We start from the raw sequence: 16,692 nt of genomic DNA on the forward strand, positions 1-16,692 counted from the left end.
CAGTTGGCATATAAGCCCCTGACCAGTGCCCAGCCTCTCCTCTGTCAGTCTATCTCACTCTTAGGTACCATGTTCTTTGTTCTGTCTTAACCGCAACTCATTTTTAAACTAGATTGCTTTTAAAAGAAGACTAAATAAAGTTTCCCTTAAGTCATTTAGGTGGTGCTGGGGCTGCTGGGGGCCTGATAGAAGACACAAACATGCCAACGGGGGCCTGTACCCAGCATCCCCAAGGCCCACCGCCTTAGTGCTGGGGCTGCTGGGGGTATCAGAGACACAAACCCGCAGGCCCGGCACCCAGCAGACCCAAGGCCTTCGTGACAGCACTAAGGAGCAGCAAGCCAAGCGGTAGGAAGCAGCAAGCAGGTGGGCAGTAACAAGGGAGTGGTCCTGGACTGCAAGAGGGCACATGCTGGGCTAAGGGACCCCCCACCCATCCCCAGTGCATGAATTTCATGCACCGGGCCTCTAGTATATATATAATATATAGTGAACGAATGACAAAAATACTTTGTGTTTTAAACATAACAAATTTAAATGGAACAGCCATACAGGGTGAGTACATGTCAGTGTTTGAACTGCTAGAAATGGGCCTAAACTACAATATCTAGCAAGGATGGGATCTGTGCAGGCTTCTATGTACAGACAAATAAGGTTAGGCACTTAAACTTTTGATGAGAATCCTGGAAAGAGCCTAGGTCTGCATGTATTATTATTACTACTATCAATAATAATATATATGAAGAAACATGCAATCAGTTCTGAAAATGACGTGACACTAGTCTGTCCAGAAAACATCTGAATTATAAAATCTGATGTTTGTACATTGTCAGAATTCCTTAACATTAGTGGCATCATTGAAAAATTATTGACAACCATACAGCCTTCGCTGGTACAGCTGGTGTAGTACTGGTACCCATCTAGTAAAGAAAATATCAGCAGCCAAGCATCTTAAATATCTTAACATCTCCTATTATCCAAATATCTGGAGCCAATAGTCTTAAATTGCTTTATTCAAAGGTACTTTTGTTATCTTGCTTCTATTACTCTATAATCAATACTTCTTTGAAAAATTATATCCTACATATATTTTTAAAAAATCAAATGCTGTAGAAGTCTCAAAAATGTATATTAGTAATGTTAATTATCTAAAGAACGAGCTTCATGGAATACCTTTTAAGTATTTATTGCTCTAATGAGTTCAAAAAATTCTTAAGCGTAATGTGGCAATGGCTCTAATACACTTGTAAACAAAATCCCACTAATAAAAATTTTATTGGCATGAAATACTATAATTATGGGTGTGTAAAACTTTTCGATCTTAAAGCCTCTTAACATAATCATGTATATCTATGTACAAAACATACATAAATTTCACTTTATTTAAAACATGAAAGAGCAAATTTCAAATCACACTAAACATAATAAATATAGAACTTGCTTTGTTAAAAATCTACAGTATACATTCAAGTAAAGGCTAAACTCTCAATGCCAACTATATACGGAACAAAATTAAACATTTACAATAGTCCATTTACTAAAAGTGCTATTTTTAATTCCTTTAAGAGGAAACTCACTCTAGTGCTTTTGTTTCCATCCAAACAGCTATACATTCCTTTATTCACAGAACCAGATGCTTCTGTTACTAAAAATACATATCCAAACCTTTATATCCTTTTAAATAGATTTAACATTTTAGTTCTTTGGGGGAAAAACAGGAAGTCCAAACAAACAACTCAGACCATCTTAAATTATTAGAGATGACCGACTTTATGACACACCCTGTTTCAATTTAGATGTGCAATTTGATGAACATATTAATGAAAAAAGTCCCAGTCCACATGGCTAAGGCAAGCCATCTTTTTCTACATGAGAATTTGTGGAGGTCCAGGAGCACTCACTACAGCAACCTTCCTGTGACCCAGGTCTCGATGCCACGCTCCATTTCTGATTTGCACATTCTCCTCCAACCTGATTTGGTCTAGTCTCTCCTGGAGGCATATTCAGCACATTGATTGAACTGTAGGGGGAAAGAAACGTAGATCTTAATAATCATCTCCACCTATATTTTTTATATGCCTCAATGTCTAAAGGCTGAGTGATTCCTTGTCCCATGAAGTAAATTTTGAGGACATACTGATCAAGAACAAAGAATTCTTTCAAAATGGCCTAATTACTCACTTTTATCCTATCCATCTATTTACTTTATTTATCTCTTTAGTCTAACTCTAAAGCACACTGCCCAACTAAAGCCCAAGGTAGACAGAGAGCATGTGGGTTTTGAAAGCCAGTGTCTCCCATATCCCCATCTTTCTGCCACTATTTTCTAATCTCTCTGTGGTTTCTTTCAGTACTTGTCCATTTGTTCAGGCACGGTTTCATCTACCCGTTCATTCACCCACACAGGTCCTTGACAAGTACCTACACAGGTGTTAAGAGTCCAGTCCATACCCGAGCTGGACCACTTTGGCAAGTTAAATCTCCCTGTTCTTCAGCTTCCTCTGTCGTACAACAGACATAATAACACAACCTTTCTCATAGGATTGGGGCAAGAACTAAATGAGTTAGCATGCACTAAGCGCGTAACAGTGCTCAATTAACTGTCAGGCAGCAACAACCTTAGTGTCTGAACACAGACACAGCTTCCACCTTCAGCAATACAATCTGAAAGATATACTCTGCAACCAGCCTCAAAACAAAGACATCTAGTTAAATGATCACTTTCAAATCTACAGGGTTGAACCAAAGAACAATATATTTTTATCAAGTGAGTACCTTATGTAATTTTTTTCACAAAACTTTTTTCCTGAATGTTCATATTTTCTGACTTTGGTTTACCAACTCGATCTTAGAATGTGGCAAACTTAAAAAAAATTAAGTTGCTTTAATAATAAAAAGTGAAATAAAAAACATAATTAAAATTGCTTTTTAAAAAAGTATCTTGTGGCCCTAATCGGTTTGGCTCAGTGGATAGAGCATCGACCCACGGACTGAAGAAGGGTCCCGGGTTCGATTCCGGTCAAGGGCATGTAACCTGGGTTTCAGGCTCGATTCCCAAGAGGGGACGTGCAGGAGGCAGCTGATCAATGTTTCTCTCTCATCGATGTTTCTAACTCTCTACCCCTCTCTCTTCCTCTCTGTAAAAATCAATAAAATATATTAAACAAAAAAAAAGTAACTTGCATATAATTCAGCCCTCAGAATACCTGCCATCTCAGATAAGGTCAATGATCAACTGAAATCTCCAACTTAATACAGAGCTACTTTGCATGGAACCCAGGCACAGCCTTTATGTAAAATTCCATCCTGTAGTGAAGGAGCAATGAGGATGCTACAAATACTCCTAATTACTTTGCTGTAACCTTATTTATTACAAAACCCAGATCCAAGGTGCTTCCGGAGCAAAAACACAAAGTTACCACCTAATATAAAATTTCAAGAACTACATCAAGCTGCAACTGATAGCCATTTACACAACTCTCTCCTATGTTTTTTCCTCCGAGGCCAGTAACTATGAATAGCTTAATGAAATTTAAGTTCAAAATTCTGTTTCTATGTGATTGATGTCATATAGTGTAAAACCTTTTATAATCTATTTACGTTTACATTTATTTTTATTTTTATGGCCTGTTACTAAAGGTTTACAATGGACCAAGTACTGTTTTAAGTGCTTCAACAAATATTGACACTTAACTTCACAACACCCTATGATGTAGGTACTAAATATTGGACTTTTATTAAACATAAAACAATGTCTTCAAGAAATATTTTTGTCAAATATTTCACAACTAAAAAAAGTTATGTAAAAAGGTAAAAATTTAAAATATGTAAAAATAATTGGGGCAACTATCCTATGTTCTCTTTTAGATACAAAAGGTATTATCTGTAAGTGGTAACTAGAATTTATGTCTAAATTTATATATATAGTTCTGATTGGTCAAATCTCAATGTTTTAATAACATTCTATGTAAGAAAATACTCTGAGCTTACATTATTTTTATTATAAATTAAATAAACATTCACTTCCCATATCCAACACATCAGTCAATCTTTTGGCTCTAACTGCAAAATATATCCTAAATCCAAACATTTCTACCTTCATGTTCTGGCCCTCGTCCACATTACCATCATCTCTCACCTCTGCTCCACTAATGTCTCCTAAGTGAGTCTCACAGCTTATATCACTGGCTCCGAGAATGTTTCCTACATAATATGGAGTAATATTTTTAAAACTTAATTTTTTTTCACTCTCCTGCTTAAAACTCTCTAATGCAGCAGTTCTCAACCTGTGGGTCGCGAACCCCTTTGGGGGTCGAACGACTCTTTCACAGGGGCTGCCTAAGACCATCAGAAAACACATACATAATTACATATTGTTTTTGTGAGTAATCACTATGCTTTAATTATGTTCAATTTGTAACAATGAAAATACATCCTGCATATCAGATATTTACATTACGATTCATAACAGTAGCAAAATTACAGTTATGAAGTAGCAATGAAAATAATTTTATGGTTGGGGGTCACCACAACATAAGGAACTGTATTAAAGGGTCGTGGCATTAGGAAGGTTGAGAACCACTGCTCTAATGCTTTTGCATTGCCCTTAGAATATCTGACCTACAAATACAGACTAAACGATTTTTTAGTATTTTTTTTTTATTGATTTCAGAGAGGAAGGGAGAGAGGGAAAGAGAGAAACATCAATGATGAGAATCATTGATCAGCTGCCTCCTGCACGCTCCCAACTGGGGATCAAGTCCGCAACCCAGGCATATTCCCTGCCCGAAAGGGTGCAGGCCAGGCCGAGGGCCCCCCCACCTCCCACTAAATGCACAAATGCACCGGGCCTCTAGTTTATATATATATTTGAACTTATACATAGTAACATTTTAATCCCAATCTACTCACCCAGGGCCTTAAAGGATATGACCCCTCCCCTTCACCTCCTGGTCTTGTTTGCTAAGTACACTCACATCCACAAACACACTAGTGTCCTCACCTCAGGGTTGCTACACTTGCTGGGAGGGCCCTCAGCTCTTCTTTGCCCCAATATTTACTTAGAGTCCTAGTCCTTTCAAAAGTCGACTTTAAGTTAGAGTGTTTTGTCCTTTTAAAAGCTTCATTTTTTTGTTTTAAAATTTATCTATTTAATATTTTTGTTTCAAGGGCTACTGCCTTCTTCAGCACTTTGCTCCATGCAAACCTCTCACTACCACAGGCCAGTGTGCTGCGGGCTTCCTAAGGCTGCCAGACTGGCAGGCCCTGGGCCACTGTCTCCTCCTTCCAGAGGACAGCGATCACCGGCACACTTTCCCACGCAGCCCGCAGCTCCTTTCTGCTCCTCTGCAGCACTGGCAATAGCTGCTTAGTTGAAAGCTAATCTTGGAATAGGTTGTGAGCTAAAGAATTGGTATTATAGCTCAGAAAATGAATTTAACAACCTTAGACAGAGGGCTATCCCAAAATGCAACAGTTAATAGCAATATATGGGTTTCCTGGGACGGGGACAGCTGTTCGACCCCATCATCCTGGGTACTGATCCTCTTTACCAGTCAGGATGAGCATGCTCTGCCCTTCAACACCAAAGGAACGGGTATAGAAAAGGAACTCTAAATATGTGCTCTACAAAACAATATTCTTCTAGTTAATAAAATTAAGTACTTAAAATATTGTGATTCCTGTACATAAGACTATATTTTAAACTGTACTTTAGATGTGAAATAAAAAGAATCACATTATATCATTTAGCTCCAGAAGTCAGGGACTGTATATACCTTGTTCACAACTGTATTCCTGCTGCCTAATAGTTGCCTATAGATAATGGATACTCAATAAATAAACATTTGCATAATAAATGAATCCATCTACTGAATTCCTCTCCAAAGCCTCTACTGTTGCTAATACTACAAACATGCCAACTTTTCCTCAGCAATGCAACTCTAGCGATGTTATGTATATGTGAGGAGATGACCTATAGACCAATACCTATGTTCAGATACACAGGAACGCGTCTGGCAAAAGTCTGTAGTTGAAGGAGAAGCAGGAAGAGATTTTGTGAGTTTAGAGGTACAAACTGGAGACCCATTAGACACCCTGCAGGGCTTCTGTCGTGGCCTTGAGTGCACTGTAAGATTGTCCCGGTCAGAACCTGTGGGGCAAAAAAAAGGCAATATAGTGAAGGTGGTTAACTATGATGAATATTTTGTAGTTCTGAGTAAGGTGTGAGACAGAACGAGAGTCTAACTCATCCCGTAATCTTTGTCACAAACATTTAAAAGGATTGTTTTAAAAAATATTTGTTTGTAGTAAATTTTCAAAAACTTGACATTATTATACACAAAAGTTGTCTTTGGAATGCACAGCCCTCCTGTCATTCCCATTTGACTCAGTAAATAAAATATTAAAGTTGATTTTTTTAGTTTTAGTTAGGAAGCTCTTACTGGTGCTCTCCAAAGTTTTATATTAATTAATTTACAGTACTTTTTACATGCATTTTCAGATTAAAGAGCTTATGAAATACTCACTTCCTGAGAAGGCACTGAAAAGTCTCACATTTTCTGAATTCTGGTGGTCAAAAGTAGTCATATTTAAGAACTGTTGCTTTAACCAGCTGGCTCTTTCTTCTTCAAATGCTTTTCTCTGTCATAATAAGCAAACCAAAGAAATATGATCAGTATCCCAATGCTCATGTAGTTGCCATTTCACATGATTTCTCTAGCTATCTGTATTTGCCTTCTGGCTGCCATATATATAATTAAGTCAAATGAATTAAGAAAACATTTCACTTAAGAAAATTGTTTAAAAAATAAAAAGCCATCCCTTTAATCAATAAACCAACTAATCACTATTTTTGCACATCAATTTTGGATAATTTCAAGTGGACAACTTTTAAACATGCAGAATATGAGCATAACTTTTGAATATATAGAACATTATAAATATAAAATCAAAAACACCAGAAAAATACCCATTGTAAATTAATCACATGAGAAAAAGAGATAAGGCTTTATCAAGCATTGCTGTCATCCTTCAATCACATGAGAAAAGGAGGTAAGGCTTTCTCAAGCATTGCTGTCATCCTCCAACCATCTACCAGCATGAGCAGCACCACTAAACCACAAGGGGGCGCATGTCAAACCTCCCCCTTCTGCACAGCTGCGGAATCCTAAACTACATTCTCCCGCCCACTCAGGTTTCTGGTCCTTCCTTCCTTCCTATCCTTCATTGGCCCTGCCATCCTCCAGTGACCAGAGGCAAAGGGATTCCCAAGCAGAGAACTGGGAGTGGCATACAAAGCAGCAAGAGCATCTCAGAGAAGGGGGGGGGGGGGGGGGGGCGGGGGGGGAGCGGGAATATGGGCTCAGAAACAGGTGATCCTATAAAACAGAGAAAATGCTAGTGCCAATTGTTCTTGTTTCCTGAGAAGGACAGCTATTGATTAAATCGACTTTCACAATTTGCAAATTGCTATTTAAAATGACCAACATATGTAGTTTTTCACTCATAAATATTAATACAGAATAATGCATCACTAAACATTTGAAGAAAACTAATAGCATAAGAGAAAAAAGGCCAAGAGAAATGATCATGGGTAACATATAGTTCAAGACAGAAAAAAATATTTTTTAAAAACCGTAATACAGATTTTAAATATTACCAAAACTGTACTAACATAGTATAATATTATAAAAGTTGTAGGAAATATCAAAAATCTATAAATAACAGGATTACTTCTACTATATTTAAAATTTTTCTTGAAATATTAATGTTTATTACATGTAATATTATTATATTTGAAATCAATTTTCTTGAAAAATTATGTGCAATGTGTCAAAACTGTTAGATACAAAAAAATCCATAATACAAATTATCGAACAGATTTATGAACACCTATAAAATAATACGCTATACATAGAAAACAAAAAAATAAAAAGGTTAAACACTTAAATGATAAACTCTGAAATAAAAACTCGGGATGAAGAGAATAATAAAACTGACCTTGCTGAAGACCAGGTTGCTGATGCACAAGGTAAATGGAGAGAATATCCCCAAATTCAGAACATAAAGTCAATCTACAGACAGACTCAGAAGGCTAACCATCTGTCTAATAAAAGTTCCAGGATGTGAGAGAAGTCAAAAGAGGTAAAAATACAGAATAGAAGAAAATTTCCCTAAACTAAAGAAATATAGTATATCTTCAGGCAAAAAGAGCCATGGGACCCAGCTGACATGGCTCATGGTTGAGCACTGACCTATGAACCAGGTGGTCACAGTTCTCTCTCATCATTGATGTTTCTATATCTCTCTCTCTCCCTCCCTCCTTCCCCGTCCTCTCTGAAATCAATAAAAATATATATTTTTTTTAAAAAGGAGCCATGGAGATAGGTTCTGGTAAAATTTCAGAACTTTAAGAATATAAAATTCCAAAAGCTTCCAGAGAGGGGGAAGAAACAAAACAGAGGGTATTTACAGAGTAATGTAGGCTACATTATAATCAGGTTTCTCATTAGCAAAAACCGCATACCAGAAGAAATGGAGCTCTAGTCCAGGGGTGGGCAACCTTTTTGTGAGTGCGTGCCAAAACCAGCAAAATCTCTGACTCAAAATTCTTCTGCGTGCCAACCCTAATTTTTTGAGAACATGTTATGCTTACTTGATATCTCTTAAGGTGTACGTATGTGAAGAACCTTGAAGAAATAATAAAATTCATTCGAGCGACAAAAACACAGTATATGATGATGAAAAATGCATTTATTTTTTAATGTATACATGTACACTGATAGTCCGACAGAAAACTTTATGACTCCGTTTGATATTATCAGTGGGACTTTTGCTGCTTCATCACTGATGACAGAGATTTTACATCAGGTTTATATTTCGTGACCTTCAGAGATATGCACGAGCTACTACTTTAATCTGTCAGGCTACTCCTATTATGAGACTTAATAAAATTCATCACTGAGAACAAAGATTCACAAGCATATGTGGATGAAAATATGGAAAGTAACGCTGTTGCAAAGTTTTTTAAACAGAAAACATTTTCTGGAATGGCATACCAAGTCCTCAATAGTTCGTTTTCGACACTATTGAAATTGTTCTTCCCCTCTCTCGTCAATCCATGTCTATGGTCTTTAAGATAACTTGTTATGTAAAATTATTTATTTATTTAAGATGCACCTACACTGAGTTTATCTGAAAAATAAAAAAGTCGGTATTAAGAAAAAAAACTGTAAATGGAAGATTATAAGAGGGGGTTTCGCGTGCCAGCAAAAGTTACTGGCGTGCCATGTTTGGCACATGTGCCAGGGGTTGCCCACCCCTGCTCTAGTCAGTTTGGCTCAGTGGCTAGAACATTGGCCTGTGGACCAAAGGGTCCCGGGTTCAATTCCGGTCAAGGACACATACCTTGTTTGCAGGCTCCTCCCCGGTCCAGGCCCTGGTCAGGGCTCGTGCAGGAGGCAACCAATCGATGTGTCTCTCTCACATCGATGTTTCTCTCTGTCTTTCCCTCTCTCTTTCAATTTCCTTAAAAATCACTGGAAAAATATCCTTGGGTGAGGATTAACAAAGAGAGAAGAAGAAGAAGAAGAAGAAGAGGAAGAGGAAGAGGAGGAAGAGGAAGAGGAAGAAGAGGAAGAAGAAGAGGAAGAGGAAGAAGAGGAAGAGGAAGAGGAAGAAGAAGAAGAAGAAGAAGAAGAGGAGGAGGAGGAGGGGGAGGAGGGGGGGGAGGAGGAGGAGGAGGAGGAGGAGAAAAGGAATTACTTTTTCAAAGTTTCAAGGGGAAAAGTTGGAACCTAAATTCTATATCCAGCCAAACCAATCAAGTATGAATGCACTTCTGTATATTCTGTATTTCAAAACAGTTTTCACTCACACACTACTTATGAGAAAATGAATAAGGTAATACAGATTACTGAAAAAGGAACCTGAGAAAGAGGGTAACCTGAGATAGAAGAAACATGATGGCTGAATTTGAGTCAGGAAATCATAAAGGAGGCTACAAAGACAGTCAAAGCATTTACTCCACAGCGATGCACAGAAGATTCTCTTCCAGGTGGCAGTCTTAGTAACACAGAAGATTTTCTACGTGTGCAAATTTATTACTTGGTTATAAATGAATAATATTTAACAATCATGCTGTTATCAATGTTCTTTCCTGGTTTTCAACTTTTAAGTCTCAATCTTACACAAAGTCCTTCACTTGGATTATATTGCAGGACAGAATATGAATGTGATATCACTTGACAGTGAAAAACAATTATCACATCAGAAGTGGAGGGGCAAGCGCAATGGAGTAAGTAACTAGGAAGATGCTTTCTTTCATTGCAAGGATAGCTAATACTGTCTGAAGTAGAGCAAACATGAAGTAAATGCGTTAAACAGTTTACTCAAAGTAAAAAGGCTAATCAGAAAAAGCAATTTTTAAAAAAGTAGTGTAAAAAGTAACGATGTTATAAAGAAGCCAGATATAAGGAACAGTATAGATGGTAGTCAAGATAAGGACATTAAATGCCTACTCTTTCATAGTGGGGAATCAATAGACTGGTATCAAGAAAAAAAAAGTTGAAATATATTAAAGTTAAAATAGTATAATACTTCCCAGAAGAATGACAAATAGAAACTTGTAACAGTGGTTACCTCTGAGGAATTAAACTGGCAATGAGAAAGGAGGGTATTGTCTCACTTTTTAGTTTTTTGTATGGGTTGATTTTATTTTTTAAACCAGGTCCTGACATTACTTCTGTAATTGTTGAAAGGGAGATCTGTAGGCAATACATCGCTGAGTAAAAAAAACAAGCTGAGGACATGCATACACAACAGTCCTAACCGCTAACTGGGAGGCCCACATCCCTGGACGAGGGCCTGAAAGGAGAAAGAACTTCACTTTTTACCACACTTACTTTTATAAAAACAAAACAACAAACATACCCTTGTTTGCACTGTCTTCTGACACTATCTATTGACAATGGACAGATGACATATGCCCAAAAGAGATCTCTCTTGTGAAGCTAAACACTTAAGAGTAGAAAGCTAATCCAAAAGGGATAATGAATGCTTAGTTGCTGTGGTTTTTTTTTTTAATTTTTCAATCCCAAATCTGGTAAAGGCAAAAAGATATCCTTCTATAGTTCATGTGCTTAGCATCTCTTTCATTTCAAGTTATTGATGAAATCACTGGTAAATAGTTTTAAATGGACACAGAACTTAGATGCATTCTACTGAGGCCTCCCTACAATTCTCAAAAGTGCTACAAGGAAAGCCAATTGGTTAAAATACCTCCAATCCTAGGCGAATGGCAGCTTCCGTAAAGCTTCGTCTTTCTTTCTCGAAATTCTTTTTTTGCTCTTTAAATAGGGACCACTCTTCTTTGAGGCGCTCCTTTTCTTCCAACAAATAACAGTCTCGTAGCAGTGAAGTGGTATCGTCATCACATGCAGTAGCAAGCTGCTGCTATTAGATTTTAAAACAGTAAGTTCCTGAGAGCCCCTGCAACACTCCCCCAAGTTGAAACGAAACAAGGGAGGGCAAGTCAAACTTGAGCGGATGGACAGATATTAGGAAGAATGAGAACGTCGACTGAGGTGTGCCATTGCCCAAATGCTTCTACTCTAACTGGCCAAGACCAACTAAGCAATGGTGTGAAATCTACCTGTTAGGAAGCAGAGACCTTAGGTCAGACAAGTGTCAAATACTACAGATCTTATGAAATAAAGGAACTTAATCTCGTAAGATTCAGTAACATTCTGGTCCTTCTCAAGGAAGAATAGTTTTAAAAAGTAACTCACATTTACCTGTAAAAGCTGTTGTTGAGTTTTAATCATTTCTTTACACTGCTGAATTTCTAACTCAAGTTTTTCGGTTTCTTCCTCATGGTCTTGTCGTGAAATTACATCTTCATCGTTAAAACCTTCTAAGTGGACCTTTGAAACTAACATAAAAGTAGTAAATTTGACATAAGTTTAACAGTCACCACTTAGCTTTCGGTGTCTTTTGGACATACACTTAAAAATCAAGCTCTCAGAACTTTTCTCTTTCGGGAATCCCATAGGCTTTCTGAAGGATTACTATTTTCCTGTGCTCTAAAAATTCATAAGCTACTATATATTAAAATTAAATTTATATTATTTTAACATTTGAAAAATTTAAAAAGCAAAGCAACTATAAGGAGTTCATGACAATTATAAATTGGCACCCTTTTGGATTAAAGAATAGCCACACAAATAGGCCTTCATTGCCAACATTTACTTTTTAATCCATATTTATTTAAGATTATGTCCTAATTAAAAATGAGCAACCTATATTCACAAAAGGGAAAAATAACTTACCTGCATAAACTACGTTCTTTTAACACTTCTTCCAAGGCCAATGCAGTGCTACAAATCTCACTCACTGGTTTAGACTTTGACAAACAGGAAGCCCAAACATACTTGCTATTTACTAACAGACAATGAAGACTCACTCAAGTCAATACAATCTCTTGTCAACTAATTTTGGTACTTATATAAGTTTGCTGATTGCTCTTTATTTATTTATTTTAAAAACTAGAGGCCTGGTGCACAAATTTTTGTGCACTCAGGAAGGTCCCTCAGTCCGGCCTGTGCCCTCTCGCAGTCTGGGATCCCTCAGGGAATGACCACCTGCTGGCTTAGGCCCACTCCCTGGGGGATTGGACCTAAGCTGGCAATCAGACATCCCTCTGGCAGCCTGGGAGCCCTCGGGGGATGTCCACTTGTCAGCGGGGAGCAGGCGTAGCTGCAGTCGGACATCCTTAGCGCTGCTGAGGAGGCAAGAGAGGTTCCCACCACCACTGCTGTACTGGCAGCCATCAGCCTGGCTTGTGGCTGAGCAGAGCTCCCCTTGTGGGAGCGCACTGACCACCAGGGGGCAGCTCCTGCACTGAGCGTCTGCCCCCTGGTGGACAGTTGTGTCATAGTGACCAGTGATTCCCAGTTGCTCTGCTGTTAGGGTCAATTTGCATATTGCCCTTTTATTATATAGGATAGAGGCCTGGTGCATGGGTGGGGGCCGGTTGGTTTGCCCTGAAGGGTGTCCCGGATCAGGGTGGGGGTCCCGCTGGGGTGCCTGGCCAGCCTGGGTGAGGGGCTGATGGCTGTTTGCAGGCTAGCCAAGCCCCCCAGCAGGAACCCTTATCCCATGAGGGTGTGGCCATCCTGGGTGAGGGGCTGATGGCTGTTTGCAGGCTGGCCAAAGCCCCCAGCCACCCAAGCTCCCAGTCGAGGCTGGCTAGAAGCAGGTATCTGGGATTTATTTAGCTTCTATAATTAAAACTTTGTTGCCTTTTTCGGAAGGCCGCAGCTGGCCAGAGCAAGTGGGAAGCTTGGCTTCCTCTATCAGTGGGGCAACCAAGCCTCCTGCTTGCTCCAGCTCCGTGGCTGCCGGCAACCATCTTGGTTGGGTTAATTTGCATATAGTTGCTCTGATTGGCTGATGGGCCTGGCTTGGTCAATTAGCATCTTTGTCTTTTATTAGTGTAGATGTATCTTTATTGTTGAAAGTATTACAAATGGCCCCCTTTTACCCCCATTGATCCCCTCCACACCACCTGCTGATTGCTCTTATTACTGAAGACAAATGGCACTGAGTTTGTTATTTTTGACAATTTAGAATAATTTTTTTAATTAAACCACTTACTGAGCAGAAAGTTAATTTTCTTGATTTAAAAGCATGTAAACTTTAATAAATATAAAATATTAAGGACATATTAAGGACATGTAAATCTATCTATACTATATGTATTGACAGGAAAAGATGTTTAAAATATTCAATTTTTGTTTTTGTGTGTGTGTATTTTTAAATAAATATTTTGCAAATGCAGAGAGAAAAGTCTAAAAAGATTTGCACCAAACTGTTAAGTGTTACATGTAGGGAACAGAGACCTGGATATTCTACTTTACAGACTCCCTGACACAAATACATTGAACATCATTTATTTTGAAAATAATTTAAAAGTGGATTATTAGGATCTTAGATGCCGGTATCTAGAATAAGCAAAAGGTTCATATTTATACTGTATGATGGTTACTACTTCTTGATTTCCAAGATTAGTAAGAGACTGATCACTGTATCCACGTGCATTCAGAGCACATGAATCATGATGTCCACTTTCCAGAGAAAGATGCGCTCTGGGCGCCAAGTACATTTTCTCAGTGAGATTCAACCTCACAACTAGAAGTTGGCAGTCTTGCTTTTTAAACCACCAAACTGGCTTTTATATGAAGGAAAATTAAGTTTACTGAGTGTCACTACTCATTTTGCATGCGTTTAGGCAGTAGTTACCTTGGTTATCAAGTTTTTCTACGTGACTTTTCAAAATTCTCCACTGTTTCCTGATGCTGTTTGTAAGCTGCTCTCTCACAGTTTCACAGGAAAGGTCCCATATACTCTCTCTGCTCAGTTCCCCAGGATCTTCTTCAACATCAGAGATACCCTACAAGACATAAAAAGACCAGTATCTTAAAATGGCTTTAGGCACACAGGCAGTAGTAATCAGATGGTCTGTCAACTACTTATCAAAATCATTTCTGTGCTGTATCTTAAGCATATATGACCCAGTACTTAACATAAGTATTTTGAGAAAAAGCAATTAATATTGAAGGTAGAAATTCCCCAAATCAGGTCTCTTCAAACCTGAATTTGAGGTGTGTGAGGAAGTTACTATCTGTCTAATGTTTTAGATCAGTGGTTCTCAACCTTCTGGCCCTTTAAATACAGTTCCTCATGTTGTGACCCAAGCATAAAAATATTTTCGTTGCTACTTCATAACTGTAATGTTGCTACTGTTATGACTCGTAATGTAAATATCTGATATGCAGGATGGTCTTAGGCGACCCCTGTGAAAGGGTCATTTGACCGCCAAAGGGGTCGCGACCCATAGGTTGAGAACCGCTGTTTTAGATGCTTTCACATATTAATTAATCTTCCAAACTCAGGCTTAGAGAAAGAGTAACTTGCCCAATGTCACACAGCCAAGAAGTAGAAGTGAGGTAAAGTTAGATCAACTGGTCTCCAATCTTACGCTGCTTAAACAAACCTGTGAAATAATTTCCAAAGTAAAAGCATCTGTTAGTTCTATTTTTCTCATATAATTTTAAAAAATAAAATTGGAGGTTATTTTTCTTTGTGAATTCTACCAAGACATTAAATCACAGGAAAGTATAACAAACTTAATTATTGCATATGATCAAATAGAATCAAAGCAGAATAAAGAACATACAGAAACGATATTAAAATGAGTATGTCATAATAATCTGAATCTACATAGAACGGTCCTAACTGAGTGAGAAGAACTGCATCAATAGTCTGAGGTCAGTGATGGGCTGCAGAGATCAAGGTCTCCCAGGGAGCCAGTGGGAAAATGCCCAGAGTGTAGCTCACTGTGACTCTGGTTAATTGCCAATCTTCCAAAGCTGTTTGCCAGTAACTTTTCCAAGGAGCTAAACCTTCTCTTCTATATATTTAAAAAATACTGCAAATCCATTATTTGAAAATAACAAACTGCTACACATTTCCAAGTTGAAATTCTAAAACCACAAAATGAAAAGGAAAAATTCATTTAATGTGAATTTTGAGTATAAATTTTCACTACAAGTAGGTAAGCAAAATAAAAAATAAATGACACTTGGATGCTACCTAGATATTCCAACATTACAACTTATTCCTCTTGCTATAATGCTCCAACTGAATTACTTCAATTTTAACAGAAAAAAGATGTAGAAAAACAGAAAATACACTTTTAAAAACAGAAAATATACTTAAGAGATTGTTTCTCCAACCCTAAATATTTGAATTATGAATTACACTGATACTACCGCTGGCTAAATAATTGGGGAAAAGGGGAATTTAATTATGAGGAAGATCTTTATTTACCACTACTTGTGCTGAATAAAAGCTGGTAATGAGAGGTTAGTAAAAGTTGGGCCAAAAGCTAAGCAACCACGGGAGTAATGGGAACTCTGCTAATCCTGGAGAGGTATTAGTGAATGTTAAGAACTGACCTGAAGAGAGGGACTTTGAGAGAAAAAGGTTAACTAAATATAAGGCATCAAGGAGGCCCCTAATTGTAGAGTTTAAAAGAACATTCAGATAATGCTGTTTTTAAAGAAGAAAAAAAAAGAAAGGTAAGAGGTGGGGTGGGCATAGGCCGAATCTCTAATACAAGTAAACACCAGTTTCTCCCAATATCCAAAAGTAGAGTGCCTCTATGAAACCTCCCATAAACTGAAATGTCGTAAAGTGAAGAAGCAAAGACTATTTATTTAGAAGGGAAAATTCCCTTTGGATTTCTTTTGGTTAGTGAAAACACATACTAACGTAGCTTTTTCATAAAAGGGAAATGGTATAATGTAAACTTTAAAAACAGAGGGAAGGCAGCTATGCTCACCACTATACCACCAACACCTTAAAAACAGGGGGAATACAAAAATAAGTCCTGGTAACTTGCTGGTAATTAACATTTTCCACCAACACTATTAGTTTCAAATTTTAGTCATGCATCTTGAATCCAGAATTTAAACTTCTATGTAAAGCAATAGAGTTAAAACAACTTCCACCATTATATGACTTGCTTTTTCAGACCTTTGTACATATTCTCCTTTCAACAAATGCTTTCCCATGCTTTCTACCTCAAAAACACCTACTAATTTTTTAAGAGCCAACTCAAATGTCACT

At 37.8% G+C, this 16,692-nt stretch overlaps 1 protein-coding gene across 10 annotated transcripts in view; it reads right to left on the reverse strand.

Moving 5' to 3' along the window:
* Positions 1 to 264: 264 nt before the first annotated feature.
* The window catches only part of SSX2IP (SSX family member 2 interacting protein), a 55,693-nt gene continuing 39,265 nt past the window's right edge, over positions 265 to 16,692 (reverse strand). For 3 of the 10 annotated variants that reach the window (XM_070405483.1, XM_070405477.1, XM_070405478.1), the window contains 6 exons: positions 14,302 to 14,452; positions 11,790 to 11,932; positions 11,281 to 11,454; positions 6,528 to 6,642; positions 5,989 to 6,151; positions 267 to 2,020 (listed from right to left, as the gene is read on the reverse strand). In XM_070405483.1, coding sequence (XP_070261584.1) covers positions 1,846 to 2,020; positions 5,989 to 6,151; positions 6,528 to 6,642; positions 11,281 to 11,454; positions 11,790 to 11,932; positions 14,302 to 14,452 — 921 coding nt within the window. In that variant the 3' untranslated portion in view covers positions 267 to 1,845. Of the gene's footprint in view, positions 2,021 to 5,988; positions 6,152 to 6,527; positions 6,643 to 11,280; positions 11,455 to 11,789; positions 11,933 to 14,301; positions 14,453 to 16,692 lie in introns of all 10 variants that reach the window. The other 7 variants (XM_070405484.1, XM_070405480.1, XM_070405481.1 and 4 more) reach the window with 6 other exon arrangements.

Source organism: Myotis yumanensis, unplaced genomic scaffold (genome assembly GCF_028538775.1).
Source record: "Myotis yumanensis isolate MYYU_CA2020_CCGP unplaced genomic scaffold, mMyoYum1.0.hap1 SCAF_2, whole genome shotgun sequence".
Taxonomy (NCBI): Eukaryota; Metazoa; Chordata; class Mammalia; order Chiroptera; family Vespertilionidae; genus Myotis; species Myotis yumanensis.